We start from the raw sequence: 18,718 nt of genomic DNA on the forward strand, positions 1-18,718 counted from the left end.
TAAAAGTTTAAAAATCGCCAGTACCAAATGTGGATGGATGTGGAACAAATGGAATTCTCATATACTGCTGTTGAAATGAAAGGTAACACAACCACTTCAGACACACCAACTGGTAGTTTCTTTAAAAGTTAAATTTACCAAGTCATTCCACGTCTAAGGTATTTTTCCAAGAGAATAAAAAATTGGTGTCATACAAAGCCTTATATATGAATATTCATAGCAGTCATATTCACAACAGCAAAAAAATTGGAAAGCACCAAAATGGCTATTGACAGGTGAATGGGTACATATACAGTGGAATACTGCTGCTGCTAAGTCACTTCAGTCATGTCTGACTCTGTGTGACCCCATAGATGGAAGCCCACCAGGCTCCCCCGTCCCTGGGATTCTCCAGGCAAGAACACTGGAGTGGGCTGCCATTTCCTTCTCCAATGCGTGAAAGTTAAAAGTGAAAGTGAAGTCGCTCAGTCGTGTCCGACCCTTAGCGACCCCACAGACTGCAGCCTACCAGGCTCCTCCATCCATGGGATTTTCTAGGCAAGAATACTGGAGTGGCTTGCCATTGCCTTCTCCAACTCTGGTCTTACTTTTCACAAACTAACACTTGTGATCAGACACTTAACATTTAGTTTTTGGAATTTAGGTGGAAAGAAAAGAAAAACCCTTTTGGTAATTATCTTTCACTGTTGTTGATATTAGGCCTTTTATCTGGAGGAAGACACTAAAACCTTTGTTGAATAGCCTGTCAATTACATGTAATCTCATTTTTTTTCCTTTGTCTCCATTTCTTTCTTATCTCTGGCTTTTCATCTTGCTTATAAATTCCTAGTTTTGTAGTACTTTTACATTATATAATATTCATTTTTTAAGGATCTAAAAACCTAAGAACTCTAGCATTATACTTACAACTCTTGTGTAGTGATGCCCCCCAAAAACGTACTTAACACTTAAAAATCACTCCAAGAAAACTGAGACTAGGCCCCGGAACTCTTGAGAACAGGTTCTTTTATGTCTTTTAAGTCCTTCCTTGACATTTTTTTATTTTCATGTCCTCAGCTATGATATGTCAAATATTTTGAGATGTTCCCTTGTTTCAGACACATTCATGTATTTAATGCTTTGGTTCCTTGCATACTCTGTCTACTGTAGGAGAAAGGATTTTTGTTGTTTTATCACCATGTGGAGAGTAAAAGTTGAGTTGCAGCAGTTTATTAGTTGGCATACTGTTACATTTTCTAGAAATTTAACTGAATATTAAATTTAACCAAGTTTGAAACATTTTGAGGTTCTTAAACCACCAATAATCCCTAGATTCTGGATCCATAATGCTCAATGAGTGAGACAGCGATACCTCTACCTACACAGTACATTGTCTTGGAAAAATCTTGGTTATCCTACCTGGAAGTCCTCCATTCACAATGTAATGTGAGAAAACAACAAAAATGATCTCTTCTACAGGATAATCCAAGGCCCCTAGAGCATTGCTCTAGGCGCACCCTGAGAGCTCTCATCCAAGGTCACTTACGGTTGCTGGAAATATTTTTACTGTACCAGGATCCAGGCGGTTGCTGCTGCCATGATCTTGTAGTCCGTGATGATCTCTCCCTTCTTCAGTATGGCCAGCTAAACTCTCTCTCCTCTGCTGGTGCCCTGACCTTGCCCCTTCTCAGCTTCCCAGGTAACCTGAGAAGTTGCGGTTGATTCTGGTCCTTGGAGATAGTTCCAGGGGAAGCCTGGAACGCTCCACTGTGCTCTCCAGCCAGGGTCACCAGCCTCTGCAGCAGCCCCCAATGGCTCTAGAGGTGCAGCCTCTCAGTCTCCTCCTCTTTTATCTCACAGTGGAATACTACTCAGAAGTAAAAAGGGAAGAAACTGATACACACAACATGGATAAATCTCAATTAGGATGAGTGAAAGAAGCCAGGGAAAAAATGTTACAGTGTGTGTGACTTCATTTATATAAAATGCAAACAGATCTATGATGATCAAAAGCAGATCAGTGGTTGCCTAAAGCTGGAGCAAAGGGAGAGATGCACTGCAGAGAGACAGAAGGCTCTTCTGGAGATGAAGGAAATGGTCTTAATTGTGCTGATAGTGCTGTGTGTATATACAACTGCCAAAGTCAATGAATTGTCTTTAAACATATATATGGATGTATTTTATTGTATATAAATTATTTCTCATTAATAAATAGCTATATAATATCCTATTGGTTTCTTTCATGTAACACAATGATTTTCCAAAAACTGTGTATTATGCATTTATTGGTAATATTGGGTTTCCCAATGGTGCTAGTGGTAAAGAATCTGCCTGCTAAGGCAGGAGACCTGGGTTCAATCCCTGGGTCAAGAAGACCACCTGGAGAAGGAAATGGCAACCCACTCTGGTATTCTTGCCTGGGAAATCCCACGGACAGAGAAGCCTGGCAGGCTACAGTCCATGGGGTTGCAAAGAGTTGGACACAACTCAGTGACTAAATAACAAATTTATTTATAAACAGCATGTTCAGTTCAGTCACTCAGTCTTGTCCAACTCTTTGCGACCCCATGAATCACAGCACGCCAGGCCTCCCTGTCCATCACCAACTCCCGGAGTTCACTCAAACTCATGTCCATCAAGTCGGTGATGCCATCCAGCCATCTCATTCTCTGTCGCCCCGTCTCCTCCTGCCCCCAATCCTTCCCAGCATCAGAGTCTTTTCCAGTGAGTCAACTCTTCGCATGAGGTGGCCAAAGTATTGGAGTTTCAGCTTCAGCATTAGTCCTTCCAATGAACACCCAGGACTGATCTCCTTTAGAATGGACTGGTTGGCTCTCCTTGCAGTCCAAGGGACTCTCAAGAGTCTTCTCCAGCACCACAGTTCAAAAGCATCAATTCTTTGGTGCTCAGCTTTCTTCACAGTCCAACTCTCACATCCATACATGACCACTGGAAAAATCACAGCCTTGATTAGACGGACATTTGTTGGCAAAGTAATGTTAGTTATTTTCAAATATGCTCAACATGTTTTCTTTCTGCCTTAAAACATCTTTAAATTTAAAACACGATCCAAATATTGAGAAAAACATAAATGCACTATAGAATGTCTTTAAAAATCTAGAAATACAGAGGGACTAGTGCATTTAACACCCCAAAACTGGCAGTCATTATGGAATGCTTGTGAATCAGGTCCTGTTCTTAGCATATTCACATTCATTTATCTCATGTAATCCTCACATCCCTATAAGAAAGGTAATACTTCCATGGGAGAAATTAACTTGACCAAAGGACACAGCCGAAGTAACAGAGTTAGCACATGAATACAAGTTTTCTGATGCCAACACTTGCACCCTTAGCCACCATGCTATATTAGTTATTTCTTTTAAGTTAGTAGAAGTCCAATAATTGTTTTAAAAAAGAGCTTCAAGTCCTGGCTTTACTTCTTATAAGCATTCTAACATTGGGTAGCTTATTCCATCTCTAGAGCTCAATTTCCTCATCTATAAAGAAGAGTGGATGGTATTTAAATATACTCAATTCATAGGTTAACTGGGACAGTTAAATGTGGTAAGGGGCTACTGCAGCTTAGCACAACACCAGCCACAGGAATGGATCAATAAAGAACAGCTCTTATCATTATGGTGCTTCCATACCATACACACTGGAAGAGGGCAGCACAGCATAGGTTTTGAAGAAAGACTGCCTAGGTTCCCATCGATTGCCACCACTCCCAAGTTATGTGACCTTGAGAGAGGGCCTACCTCCTTGAGCCACATTTCCTCATCTGCAAAATAAGGATAATATTAATAGTGTTGTTGTTGTTCAGTCACTTAGTCATGTCCAGTTCTTATGGTGTCATGAAATCATGTGGCTGAAACAGTGCCTGGTGCTTAGCAAACAGTAAACTATTATTAAATTCTGTTAATCCAAATGGTTTTGCTATATAGTATAGGAATGATTATATCATAAATGTGGATTTAGCTATCCACATATAGTCTTCCTCCCAAGCTGTAATCTGGAGAACTGCAAATTTTATTGAAATATAGCAAGTGACCACTGGCTTTCTGGGGCATACTGGAGAAGACATGTTAGCAAAAAACTTGCATCTAAACCCAAGAAACACAAGTAATCTGAGTGGGGACTGTTAAAAGTAAATACAAGTAGTACGTCACAGTCAAACACAGCAGAGTTCACTGGTCTGCAATGCTACAGATCCATGGTTCCCAAGTTTGACCATGAACCAAGCCACATGAAAGGCTTATTTAAAAAGACATCAGAGTTTCTGATCAATAGGTCTGGGGTAGGGGCCCCAAATTTTCATTTCTAGTAAGTACACCAGGTGATGCTGATGCTGCTGGCTGGGGTTCATGTTTCAAGATCTACTGATGCTGTTGGCTCTGAAAGTTGATAAACAGGAGCTAATAAAGGCAGTTTAACTGTTAATTAAAACCAAATATGCACTAATTTATGATTTGGGGATAATAAATATCTTTATAATGAAGTTTCCCAAACTTGGCTATTCACTGGAATCATCTCAGGAGGATTTTAATATACTACTGCTTGTGTTCCCCCCAACCCCAAACCCCCAGAGATTCTAACTTTATTGGTCTGGAGTGAGGACTGGGAATTGGGAACTTTAGAAGGTCCTCAGATGACTCTAAGGGCATCTGAAGTTGAGAAGCATTACTTCAGAAGGCCTAAGAAAGAAAGCCTCCTTACTCTGCATCTATTATTACTGGAGTTTTTTCAATCTACTTTTGTATTTTATCAGCAAAAACAAACATTAACAGGATGAAGACTTACATGCCAGTCCCACAGGTTGCCAGTGAGCTACTGGTAAAAGTTCTTTGCATTGTTTCTCAACTCTGACTGCACATAAAATCACCCTAAGTAGCTTTTAAAAAGGGCATGCAAAGGCATCTCAGAGGCTGAAAGGAATATGGAGGAAAAAAATAAAGAGTCAACAAGTTGGAGAATATGAAAGAAATTATTGAGTTGGCCAAAAAGTTCAAACCAATGTATGTCAAAATAATACATTCACAAACCAAGCAGATAACCTGACATTTCAATAATACAAGGAATAACACCAAAATAGTTTGATATGCCAGACAGGGAAAGTATTTATTAAATACCAAGTTCTAAAAAGTGCAATACCGATGGAAGAATCTGCAATAATGCAAATGCACACAGATGACTTCACATAAATACAATCAGTGATACCTGTGCTGTCTGAGAAAGTTCCCGCAAGTAGTTTCAATGTGTTTCCCCTTCCCAGTCGCACCTCACTTAGGCTGAGAATTCCTATCATAGAGCCAAGGAGCAGAGACCAGGAAAAACCCAAGTTTAAAATAGCAACCAATATGTGAGACCAAACAGGTACCTTGAGAAAAATCTACCCTGAAGGTATAGTAGATTAAAGGCTGGCAAAATGTGCGAGCAACGTTTTGTACTCAATTCTGTCCCAAACATTAAATAAGCCATAAATCAATGTTTCTGTACTGAGATATTCAAGCTCAATTGTTAGTAATTTAATATACATTACCATAACTAATGTGACATTTTCACATTTGAAGACTATGTAAGAACTTTATAGTGAAGAGAAGACTCTTGAGGGTCCCTTGTACTGCAAGGAGATCAAACCAGTCAATCCTAAAATGTTCATTGGAAGGATTGATGCTGAAGCTGAAGTTCCAGTACTTTGGCCACCTGATGTGAAGAGCTGACTCTTTGGAAAAGACCCTGATGCTGGGAAAGATTGAAGGCAGGAGGAGAAGGTGACAACAGAGGATGAGATGGCATTACTGACTCGATGGACATGAGTTTGAGCAAGCTCCGCACGAGTTGGTGATGGACAGGGAAGCCTGGTGTGGTACAGTCCATGGGGTTGAGGCAGGCACAACTGAGTGAACTGAACTGAACTGAAGAACTTTATAATATATATAACCACTCTTACCTGCTTAAGCAAATATAAACAAATGCTCCCACGCTTACTTTTTAAAACCATACATTTGCTTGATAGAAAAAGTGACAGACACAGCGACTTCCCCAAAAAAGGGGTGTTAAATTTTTCTGAAAGCCAGAATTTAGTCACACAGAGGCATTTTATTGGAAGTTACATGAAAACCAACTTAGTTCTTCAGAAAAAAATTAACAACATTTAAGATATACTAGACAAAAAAATTCTGAATCAAGATGATAAAGATAAAAATACTGAAAAAACCCTTGAATTTATTAGAATACACAATTTTAATTTTCCTCTAGTCAAATTTTATTCACAAGGTTTTTTTTTTTGAAATCTATTTGAAAAGGTGGAAATTAAAATAATTGCTCTATTTCTTGGCTCCATTAGTGCTAATTCACAAGATGTTTGTTAAGTTTTATCTGAAAGAAAAACATAGAAACTTGAAAGCAGGAGCAGGGAAAGGGGAGTAGAAGTTCAAGAACATATTACTGAAAATAAACTCTGCAACTCGACCTCACTTATGACACGTGGGTAGAAAGAGCAAACCAGCCTTCTTCATTTTGTTTCTCAATCTGTTGAACAAAGATGCAAAAAGGCTTTAGAAAGTAATCGGGAGCACAAGACCACTCAAGATTTACAATTATTCATACCAAGTACAAAGAACTAAAGCTATCCTATACTACTGAATGGTACCTAAAAATTATCGGTACTGGCAATTTTTATTCTGTAAAGAGACACTCCCAAACATTCCCTGGTCAACAGATCGCCTTATTGATTTGGGAGGCCTATTTTTTCCAAAAGGATCAATCCAGTATTTTATGCAAGTCATACATACAACTTTTTAAAATAACAAAAAGTTATTTGATCTTGGTAAATTAAATCTGTTATTAAATTCCAGAAATTAAGGGCAGATTATATAAAATAGTTTACATTAAAGCTCCTTTTAGGATGTAAGAAACAGCAAAGAACAGACAAATCTTCCAGTGCTGGGCAACTGGGCTATCTGAGCCTATCAATTAATTTGGACTATAAATATTCAGCACTTACTGAAGCACTCACTATTTGGTCTAATTACTGAAGCTAGTAGTAAGAACAGCAAAGATGATTCTCCCCCATCAAACAATTGTTAGCTCACATTTGCAAACGTAATGTTTATGATTTTAAAGTTATCCTCACAATTTGTTATGACCAAACAAAGGAAAGTTATTAATATATTTTGCTGTATTACCAGCACAGAAACATTCCTTTCGCAAAAAATCTGGACACATTGTAAGAAGCTTAGTTTCTATATATTCCTGTAACAAATCAGAATACATAAAAATATGTAAGACATTTATTAGCCGTTTGTGCTGGAACTCCCTGACTGTGGCATGAAACCTCTCAGAGGCACACTCAGATACGCACACTGGGGCAGAGCGATGAGGAGAGTGGCCAGTCCCAGGGCTCCAGCCATCCCGAGGCCCACAGAGCCACAGCAAGGCCTGAGGAAACCAGCGCCTCACAGGCCCACAACCCACCCAAGACACCCCTGTGTGTCTTGCCACATGATTTAGAACACTTGGCAGGAAACAATAATGTCCATTTTTGTTGAAATCTTATTGAATTGTATTCTATTCCTTAGTTACCCTAGAAAACGTAAGAAGTGCATACTTGTTTTTTCTAATGAAGGCAAATTAGTATTTCTTTTCTTCTGAGCATTTTATATTATCTTTAAGATAACAGGAATAATAATTAAGCACGACCATTGCCAAAACAACCACCTTCCACCTCTTGCCCTCCTAACCTCTACATACATTTCACAATTACACTTTATCATATACCTTTGCTCTTGGATTAAGAGGTGTCAAGCGCCCACTTCCTGAGGTGGCATTTAAAGGAGAACAAGAATTACTAGCAGCCCCTGAAGATCTATTTAAGAGAGAGAAAAAAAAAGTGAGAGAGTAATCTATCATTATTAACCTTTAAAAATGATATGACACAATTCTCAATATGGCATGCATGCCAAGAGCTTGAAATGGAATGGCTGACTTAAATCCAAATGAGGTAAATTATTTGTAACATATTTTCACCAACCTAAGCCTTGTTTTAATCAGTAGATTTTCATTTTTGGAGTATTTTTAGGTTTACAGAAAGACTGAATGGAATGTACAAAGACCATTCCAGTACCATACAGGTAAGTTTTTAACATCAGAAGAGGAAGTACAGACGTGGGGGGTGGGGGAGAAGGCCGCAGTCACGGAAGAGTAACGAGACTTGCAGCAGCACAGTGGCAGCACATGGAGGGGACACAGAGCCGGGCACATCCCCATTTACCAACCACATGCCCCGTCTAGACACACCTCCCATATCAGCTGAAAGAGCTTTGGTTTCACTTACTGTAAAGAACAAAAAAACGCTGCTCAATTTATCCACACTGTCACATATTACCTCCAGACTTTGTAACCCATAAAGTGCTCCACATATGTGCCATTATCCCATTTTTGTCTTCAATAACCAACCCAATGCTTTTCTACTTAATGAAGGATTTTTCCTCACTCCTGTTCTTTTCCCTGCCCTCCAAATTCTCGTCCCCAATCACTTGATTTTCTCTACATGAGTAAATCTATCTGAATCTAAGTCAGACACTATGCACTTCCTTTTTTCACAAAAAGCCTAAGACACAAACCGTGCTTTTGACTTTAACCCTACCTTCTCGAATTTAGCCCACTAGTAGGAGAGACAGTACTGCATTTTGAGCTTTCTGGGGCTTCTGCTCCTGGAATAGACACCTCAATTGTCCTCTTTCCTCCCTCTATAATATAAAAATAAACATTAGTTACATTACTTTTCATCACAATGAAAATTAAAATTTAACTTGATTTCTGTCTTACTGCAAATTTTATAAATTTGAGGGTTCTGTCTATATTTTTATTATAATGGCCCACAAATACACTTCAAGGTTTTTTTTATAAACAAACTGTGAGACAAAAAATTGTAGTTACTAGTGTCAATTCAGGAGCATGCCAGTTCTTAGACAAAATCTTCAGACAAGTGGTATCATGTCAGATCCTCAAGCGAAAACCAGAAATTAAGAACTATCCTAAAGAACAGGAGATCCTAGTTATATCTAAAGCTTTCCAGAAAAAAAAAAAAGGAAAAAGAAAATTTCTGGAGTTATGCAGTAAAACTAAATCTTCTAAATCTATTACACTACTGCCATTACTGAAGACATTAAATTTGGAGACGAAAGTTGGCTGAAGAGTTCATATGGCCCATGGCAACTATAATTATGTACATTTTCAATATTTCAGAAGTAGATAATCAGTCAACAAATATTTACTAAGTATCTATTCATGAAAGGCTCAGCCAATGCTCCTGTGAATCACTGCTTAAAACTAGTGCTTTCTGGGCTTTAAAGGGTAATGACACTCTTTCAATTTTATAACATATTTCTTGGTTACCCAGAAAACAAAAGAGGTTCTGCATGGCAAATTATTTATTTTTATCTTTATCATTATAGTCCACAGAGGTTCCTGTGAAACCAAGAATTTCACTTAAGAATACCTTAGACAAATAAGCACTGGAATGGAAAGAACAAGGTTGCAAATCTACCAATTTGCTTTGGAACTTCAGACAAACCACTCAACCTCTTTGTGTCTCGATTTACTTATTTATCAAAGAGTTGTATCAGCTTTGTTGCTCTGAGCGGTGTCAAAAACTAAATAAGCCAACAAAAATGAAAGTATTACCCTCAAAGAACTACTGAAATAGATGTCTCACTTTATCACAAGATTATTCTTAAGAGTGATCTGCTTTATTTTTCTTCACTGTACTTGGCATTAACTGACAGTGTCTCATATATTTATTTGTTTATTTTTATTGTCTGCTCCCCAACTGGAACCCTGGTGTAGTCAAGCGGGGCAGGAACTTGTCCTGTTCGATGCAGCATCCCCAGTGCCCAGAACACGGTGGCAAATAGTTGGTATTCATATACCTTGAGCGATTTCACTTATTTTTTCTAGTCAGAAGTTGCCTCTAGACTTTCTGACTATGAAGAACAGTAGACAAAGCTATAATGTGGAAGGAGCCTAGAATAAACAAAGGGAAGGGCCTTACGGAAATGCACTATCCACCACTTTCTAGTACTTTCCAAATCACTCTGTTTTCTGGGTCTGTTAAGTGTCAAAAAGGAAATAAGTCTGAGAGTAAAAGTCTTATTGGTAGATCCTTTGAAGGCAACCTACTTCAACCAGCCACTGCTGCCACTGCTGCTGTTGTTGCTTCAGTCATGTCCGACTCTGTACGGCCCCATAGATGGCAGCCCACCAGGCTCCCCTGCCCCTGGGATTCTCCAGGCAAGAACACTGGAGTGGGTTGCCATTTCCTTCTCCAGTGCATGAAAGTGAAAAGTGAAAGTGAATTCGCTCAACAGTGTCCAACTCTTCACAACCCCATGGACTGCAGCCTACCAGGCTCTTCCATCCATGGGATTTTCCAGGCAAGAATACTGGAGTGGGTTGCCATTGCCCTCTCCGTCAACCAGCCATAGGATGTAGGAATCTCTAAAACAGCATTGCTTGAACACCTCAAGGAGCACAACACTTACTGATACAGAGCTTTGTCTTTTCCTGACAATTAGAACCTTCTCTGTAGACCAGGGCCAATTAGTCTCTCTGGAATCTTTATGTAGCTCTACCCCTTACAGGTCTTAATAATTCAATTTTTGGCTAAAGAGCAACTTGTGGTCTACTTTGTTTCATCAGTACCTTTAGGAATGTGATCACTATAACAAATAATTTTTCATTTATATTTCTATTGTTTAGAATTCCCTCTAGCATTCCACATTCCCTAAATGTAACAATGAATAGAAAGTTTAACTTACAAATGAAAATGTTTTAAAGGCTTTCACAGAATAATAACTTGTAATTTGTTGTTCATGAAATTCTAAATTATCATTTTGATGCTCATGTTTATAATTAGCTGCAGCATATGCCATAAATGAATCATGTACTGTAATCGATCCCATTTACACATAGGGCAACTGAGGAACTCAGACACCAAAGATGAGCTGCCGGCACCATGGATAGCTTTCCAGAAGCTAGAGTGGAGACTGGCCTTCTGGTCCCATTTCTGTCACTGAGGTCTGTTTCTTTCTATATACAATTGAAGTCACTGAAATATATGGACTTGAGATTTCTTTTAGCTAAATATATACTCATAGTCAAGAAAGTGAAAGTTTCCATGCATCTAAGCTTTTAAATGATGAATTTGTGACTAACCAGCCCATGCTCCGAGAGGTGACTGCACAGGTGATACTGGTGGAGAGGAAGGATTCAAGCCAATAAGCTTCTGCTGCTCTATTAACTGCAAGAGTTTTCCACGAGCCTCCATACTCTGCCGATTCAATTCTGCAATCCGTTCCTCCATGCTACTTGGTGTCAGAGGTTGCACTGCTGGAAAAGTCTTTAAAAACAAAAAAAGACACAGACTCCATGTTAAAAATAATGCAAACAATTTTCAACTTATTGTAAAAAAAAAAAAAGTGCTCCTCTAAGAGCCAGCAAATTAGTTATTCATAGCCCTTGCTCGGAGAAGGCAATGGCAACCCACTCCAGTACTCTTGCCTGGAAAATCCCATGGGTGGAGGGGCCTGGTGGGCTGCCGTCTATGGGGTCACAGAGAGTCGAACACGACTGAAGTGACTTAGCAGCAGCAGTCCTTGCTACATGCAAACTTGCATACTGGGCAAACAGTAACAGAATTTACAGAATTTACTGTTACAGTAACAGTAATAGATCTCTTAATTTAAAAATAAAGGCTAAAGTGGAGGGATACTTATCCTTCTAATATCAGTGCCACATAAGCCTTCTAGTCCCTCTGTCCAGGTAGAGTGACTGTGGGACAAAGCAAAGCTTTCCTGCATTTCTTAGTGTTTGTTGAGCTGCACAAAGACCACATAAGCGAAGATACTACTCCTAGTGACTGGCTTCTAAGTGATCCCTGTTTAAAGACAAGCCTGGGGTTTGAGTCACAATATACACAAGAGGTTCTGCTGTAGTTGACACAGATGATTCTATAATTATAATCTTCATGCACCATGAGCTATTTGGCACAGATTTCTAGGAATCAAATTACTCCTTCTGACCACATGTCAGCCCTCCCAGGCTGCTTTTGGTCTAAGATACCTGATTTCAGAAGGCTGGTGACTGTAAAAGAATATGGGAGGTAAGAGTAAGAAGGAGCCACTTAAGAAATATCACAAAATTTTGATGTGAAAATTCCTAAAAGAAATATATATGTCACTCTTAAGTATTTCATTTAGTTAAATATGTCCCTTTGAGGGAAAAACAATTCCTAATAGAAGTCACTAATTTGCAGTTTACAGTCATTAATTAAAAGAGACAGCAAAATAGTATGAATTAAAAATCATTCAGTAATTCTGATTATATCAAAAATAGTGAGCGCAATAAAACTAGATTGTCCTTTCTTGCCTGATTGTTATCCCAGTGGTAAAAGGGGGTAAGCTCAATTTTTAATTCTGTGGTCTTTTTAAAACCAAGAGTTGCCGGCTTCAAATAATCTTCAAAACTCTGCAAACACAGAAATGTTTCCATTGACTAGAACTGAGACGGTGTGTATCGATGACCGCGGCCCACTCCTTCTTGACTTCTGCCAGTCCCTTCTGATGGTTGTTTCTGTGACTCGATACTCACATTCCCCCTGAGCCAGTGCTGACAGAGACGGCCCTCACCCCCATTCTCTCCCAACCTTCTTCACAAGAATCCTCAATCCACTGCTGCTAAAGCCTTTATGGAAGCCATCACTATGGATCTCCTAATCCACGAAGCTGGCCAGCTCCTTCCCACGGCCTCGTCCCCATCAGAACTCTCAGAGGTGCCACCCTGGCTTCGTGGCAAGGTAAAAGGAAGTCTCTCCCATCACTGGGATCAGCATGAAGGCATGTTTCACAGTTGGAATTTAGAATCCCTTTTCTCCCCAAAAACAAGGCAATGAAGGTTTACACTGCCAGGTCAGCCCACAGTGTACTTAACTTACAAAATTCCAGCACAACAGTATGTAGATGCTTTTTTTTTTCTTTGCCTTTTTTTAAAAAAATTAACTTACTTTTTATTGAAGGATAATTGCTTTACAGACTTTTGCTGTTTTCTGTCAAGCCTCAACATCAATCAGCCACAGGTATACATATATCCCCTCCCTTTTGAACCTCCCTCCCATCTTCCTCCCCACCCCATCCCGCTAGGCTGATACAGAGCCCCTGTTTGAGTTTCCTGAGCCATACAGCAAATTCCTGTTGGCTATCTATTTTACATATGGTGATGTAAGTTTCCATGTTGCTCCTTCCATACATCTCACCCTCTCCTTCCCTCTCCCCATGTCCATAAATCTAGTCTCTATGTCTGTTTCTCCACTGCTGCCCTGTAAATAAACTCTTCAGGACCATTTTTCTAGATTCCGTATATATGTGTTAGAATATGATATTTATCTTTCTCTTTCTGACTCACTTCACTCTGTACAATAGGTTCTAGGTTCCACCTCATTAGAACTGACTCAAATGTGTTCAGTGTGTAGACTTTTGCTCCTCAAAATGTAATCCTTGGACCAATATCATTTGAAATTTATTAGGAACGCACAGGTTCTACCCAGACCCACTCAATCAGAGACTGCATGTTAGCAAGATCCCCAGATAATTCATATACATTAAAGTCTGACTTCAATAATTCTTTAAAACATCATTTCCATAGGAGAATGCACTGTGTCCTAAAAAATTAACTACTCATGAGTTGCGGGTCAATTACGAGCAACTATCTTTTATGAGCCCCTTTGAAAGTAAAAATGATTTCAATTAAAATGCAGTTGTGTGACAAACATTCAAAACATATTTATTCTACATTTCATGTTAAAAATTTCATTCTTAGCTTAATTTTAGCTTTTCTACCCATTTTACTTTTGCCCTATTTTCCTCATTCATTTCCCCATTTACATTTTATGTTGTCCTCTTCTAACGTGTGTGTGACATAAACTGATAAATAACCTCGACTTATTTTGTGATGAGGACATGACAAAGCGTAAGCCCTCTAGTACCAGCCTCAAAGATATCCAGGGTCATTTCTAGATGCTCCAGTAATAAACTTAAATTCCCATACATCTAGAGTCAATCCTTAATTGGTACTCACAGCCATCGTGTCGCTCGCATGACTTGTCTCCTGTCTGTCAAACTCCCGAAGTCCATCCCCTTGTTCTCCCCCTGGACCAATAATATTATTCAGATGTGCCCTGATAGCTGAATTCTGCAGGGTCAGCTCCGCAATTCGTGCCATGATGTCCTTTCTCTGTATTAATGTTTCATTTGTTCTAAGCTGTTGCCCGTCTCCCAGCACCAGGGGTTCTTCTGAGAGTGTGGGGTTTCTCGATTGCTGCATGCTTGACCGGGAACTGCAGAGAGGCTGTGAGAGGCTAACAAAAGGAGCCTGGGTTTTGCTCTGCAAGTCTTCTCCCATGTGAGAGGCCCTCCACCTCTGAGTGAAGAGGTGACTCTCATCACTTGAGTTCTGAATGTCTGCGCCAACAGGTAAGGTCTTCTTTTCCCAGTTTTGTTCCTTTTCAATTATTTCCACGGTCGGAGGAATTTGTGGAGCAGGACGAGTTTGAACAGTCCTCCTCAATACTGTAGATATAGTTAGAACATAATAAACATGTACTGCTGAAGCACAGTTGGCACTATAGTCATCTCATGAGCACCCCCCCCAACTTAGTAGTTAGCATTTGAGAAGCATTTCAAAGGAAGGATTTGGTTTTTGAATGCCTCAATTATTTTAACAGGGAATATACCAGTAATACTACTCCTAATAATCAAGTACAGAGTCTTTTATAATCCTAAGAGCCTTATCAGCAACCCTGTGAAAAACCATTGACTTAGTTCACATTTTAACACATATATTAACTCATAACTGGGAATCCTGGGGGGAGTATAGACACATAATGTAAACTAAAGATGGATGGGGAAGTATCTCTGAAGAAGTAAAGTTTTTATTTACTTTTTTGCTTTGTATTTTGGGAGGGTTTGTTGGCCACTCTACGTGTGGATCTTAGTACCCCAATCAGGGATCGAAACTGCAGCCCCTGCATTGGGAGCACAGAGTCATAACCACTGGACCACCAGGGAAGTCCCAAGAAGTGACACTTAAAGGATTACATATGTGGCAGACAGTGGAGCAAAGAACATCACAATCAGAGATAACAACACATGTGAAGGCCCCCAAATAGGAAAGAGCAAAGAAAGGAGGCCAGTCTGGAGGTAGAGTACCAACAAGGGAGCATCGGGGAATACAGTATATAAGACTAGAGAAGCATGCAGGGGCCATTTCTCACAGAGCTTTTTAAGCCATGTTAGGAATTTTATAATTTAATCCAAGAGCAATGAAATCTGGAGAAGGCTTATCCACAACTCAATTTACATAATTTACATTTACTAAATGCTATAGAAATTAGACTATCCAGGAAGAGAAGCAGGGAGACCAGCAAGCAACTGTAGTAGTCAAGAAGAAAGATGATGGTGGCTTTGACTAAGGTATGTTGGCTATGAAGGAGAGCAGCAGACACACTCGAGAAATGTCTTGGCAACTGAACTACAAGTGATGCAATGAAAGCAAGAAGGGAGAGAAAATGCCCAGTATGACAGCATGCACAAGTGAATGGATGGTGATGCTGTTAGTGAGATGGAGCCCGTCAGGACAATGGATTTAGGGGAAGGAGGATTATCAAGAATTGTTTTGAACATGCTAAGCTTAAGGTGCCTATATATCCATCCAAGGAGACGAAACATAGGTCAGAAACTCAAGAGATCATCTAGGCAAAGATCTAAAACTGGAGGTCACTGGCATATAGAAGGTACTGGAAGCCACAAGAACAAGTGAGATTATTTAGACAGAAAGAATAGTAAGAGAAGAAACCAGTATCATGACACGAAGAACTTAACATTTAGAGTCAGGTAAAAGCTTTATTTGCTTGGGCTCCAAAAATCACTGCAAACAGTGACTGCAGCCATGAAATTAAAAGACACGTACTCCTTGGAAGAAAACCTATGACAAACCTAGACAGCATATTAAAAAGTAGAGACATCACTTGGCTGACAAAGGTCCATAGTCAAAGCTATGGTTTTTCCAGTAGTCATGTACGAATGTGAGAGCTGGACTATAAAGAAGACTGAGCACTGAAGAACTGAGGCTTTCAAACTGAGGTGCGGGAGAAGACTCTTGAGAGGTCCCTGGAGAGCAAGGAAATCAGTCAATCCTAAAGGAAATCAGTCACTCCTAAACAAAATCAATCCTGAATATTCACTGGAAGGAATGAGGCTGAAGCTGAAACTCTAATACTTTGGCCACCTGATGCAAAAAGCCAACTCATTAGAAAAGACCCTGATGCTGGGAAGATTGAAGGCAGGAGAAGGGGACAACAGAGGACGAGATGATTAGATGGCATCACTGACTCAATGCACATGAGTTTGAGCAAGCTCTGGGAGATGGTGAAGGAAAGGGAAGCCTGGCATGCTGCAGTCCATGGGGTCGCAAAGAGTCGGATGCGCCTGAGCGACTGAACAACAATACCCCTGGACCATACAGACAGATGGGATACCCCCTTCCTCTGCATTTCATTGCTGAGGACTTGGTCCTTTGATCTGATTTTAACTGACATTTACAATGCCTGATGGAACAGATACATAATGAAATTCACTATCACATTTCACCATAGGTATAATGCACATGATATAAACCACTCTGAAAAACTCCCCTTTAGATAAAAGGTTATATATGGTCATCAGTATCTTTTCAAATTCTGTTTATGAGGGAACAATGAACATACTGTATGACATATGTATGACTGTATGACATATGAAGCAAAGAATAACAACTGCCATACACCTTTAGAAGAAGCCTGCTTACCGTCCTGCAAAGGAGAGAATTCTGAGTTGCTCTTCTGCCTGGGTGGTGTTAACAACACTGCTGGCTCAAATATATGTCCTGGAAGATTGCTGGCCAGGTTCCCACTTTCTGGAGGGTTTGGCACCTGAGACAGTTTGACAGGCAAATCTTCCTGTGGGAACTCAACCACGTCTTCTCCTCTGAACATCAATGGCATGGAGACACTCGCATTTACGGCTGGGTCCTCTGAAGATGAGAGGCTATTAGTACTCAAAGGAATTATGAGCACACTTCAGGCATTTAGACTTAGGTGCATTTCCACAGAGGGCAGAATCACGTGGCCTCTGGAGCCCTCACTTTCCAGTCCATGACTTAGTAGTCACTCACGGGCTAAGCTCCTGCGGTGCCAGCACTGGGAGGAAGTGGCTATTTTGCAGAAAAGCACTGCCCATGAAGATCTGCCCTTGCCATTGAGTTTACCTCATACAAGTTAAATTTTAGAGTCAGACATTTCTAAGAAAACACTCCTAAATACATAAAACTCTTTCTATACAGAGACATGCATCAAAGTAAAAAACAAAAAAAGCTCAATGTCCTATTCAGCCTACAGCATATGATGATGGCACATGAGGTGAAGAAAGGCTTTCAAAGCATCACCACGAACGAACTAAGGTCATGCATTTCTGAAATTCAGTATTTTTTTCTTCTCAAGACCATCTCTTCCCCTCCCAAACCGGGAGTACCCTAATTAAAGGTGCTGGCACTAAATTCCCACATGTCTAGGAAGCTAGTTGTGCTACCTTCTATTTGTGTGACTTTAATGAGTTACCAACCCTCTCTCCAAGCCTTAGTTTTCTCATCTAAAAAATGGGGATAACAATGACACCTACCGCATAAGACTGAGTGAAGAATTCTTTTGAAAATTAAATGAGAGCTATATTATGAGAATTAAACGAGATAATACATGTAAAACACTGTAAAAGAACCTGGCATAGAGCAAGTATCCAATAAATATTAGCTGGAATAATTATGGCAAATGTAATGGTGATAATGCTATCTATCCATGAACAGACAATAGTTACATACAGATTTACAGTTTCGTTTTCTCTGAAAGAAGTATTTTAATGCCCATCTGGGATAGTAAGATTATTCCACTCACCTGGATTATCCATATTTCTCTGACTTGTGCCTCCCCTTTCTAAGGCCTGACTTTCTTTGTTACTTATCACAGGACAGTTCTTAATGGCATGTGTGAGTGATATAAGCTGCTCATCTGTTGTGATCATGTACTGCTGAAGTCTTGCCTAGAAAAAAATGAACAAAATAATATCATTGGCTTATCAGACAGCAAATCACCTAGGCGTGTATAACTATATCATTGTTTTAAATACTCTAGGAATTTCAGACTTTTATTCACGTACTAAAATCATACATTCATGAAAATATATAATTATAAACATTTTTCTAAATTTCTTGATAGAAGAATGGTTAAATAAATCATGGAATATTATTAATTAATAAATACACTGCTACAACAGTAAGAATGAGCCTTTTCATAGGGCTTTCAATTTATAAAATCTCTCTTATAATAGATTTTATACCTACTGACTGATGATGATACCTACTGACTCTTAAGCTATTTCAAAAGACCAAGGAGGAAACTCAACAGAATATTATTCAGGTATTTAAACCGATAAACATAAGCATTATAAAAATGTATGGTTATGTATATAAAATAGTGTTAAGAGATTATATATATGTATATTATATATCACAGTTGACACTTGAACCAGACAGGGTTCAATGGGCATCAACACTCCGTGCAGGGAAAATTCATGCATAACTACCACTGGCCCTC

General features: G+C 39.4%; 1 protein-coding gene across 13 annotated transcripts in view; it reads right to left on the minus strand.

The window, feature by feature from the left end:
- Positions 1-2,466: 2,466 nt before the first annotated feature.
- Positions 2,467-18,718, minus strand: part of SPICE1 (spindle and centriole associated protein 1) — a 64,878-nt gene continuing 48,626 nt past the window's right edge. For 9 of the 13 annotated variants that reach the window (XM_055425680.2, XM_055425340.2, XM_088837031.1 and 6 more), the window contains 8 exons: positions 18,020-18,164; positions 16,882-17,106; positions 14,116-14,606; positions 11,200-11,383; positions 8,630-8,732; positions 7,762-7,849; positions 4,783-6,513; positions 2,467-3,763 (listed from right to left, as the gene is read on the minus strand). In XM_055425680.2, coding sequence (XP_055281655.2) covers positions 6,460-6,513; positions 7,762-7,849; positions 8,630-8,732; positions 11,200-11,383; positions 14,116-14,606; positions 16,882-17,106; positions 18,020-18,164 — 1,290 coding nt within the window. In that variant the 3' untranslated portion in view covers positions 2,467-3,763; positions 4,783-6,459. Of the gene's footprint in view, positions 6,514-7,761; positions 7,850-8,629; positions 8,733-11,199; positions 11,384-14,115; positions 14,607-16,881; positions 17,107-18,019; positions 18,165-18,718 lie in introns of all 13 variants that reach the window. The other 4 variants (XM_088837021.1, XM_088837016.1, XM_088837023.1 and 1 more) reach the window with 4 other exon arrangements.

Source organism: Moschus berezovskii, chromosome 1 (assembly GCF_049115385.1).
Source record: "Moschus berezovskii isolate FMDL1 chromosome 1, NW_MosBer_1.0, whole genome shotgun sequence".
Taxonomy (NCBI): domain Eukaryota; kingdom Metazoa; phylum Chordata; class Mammalia; order Artiodactyla; family Moschidae; genus Moschus; species Moschus berezovskii.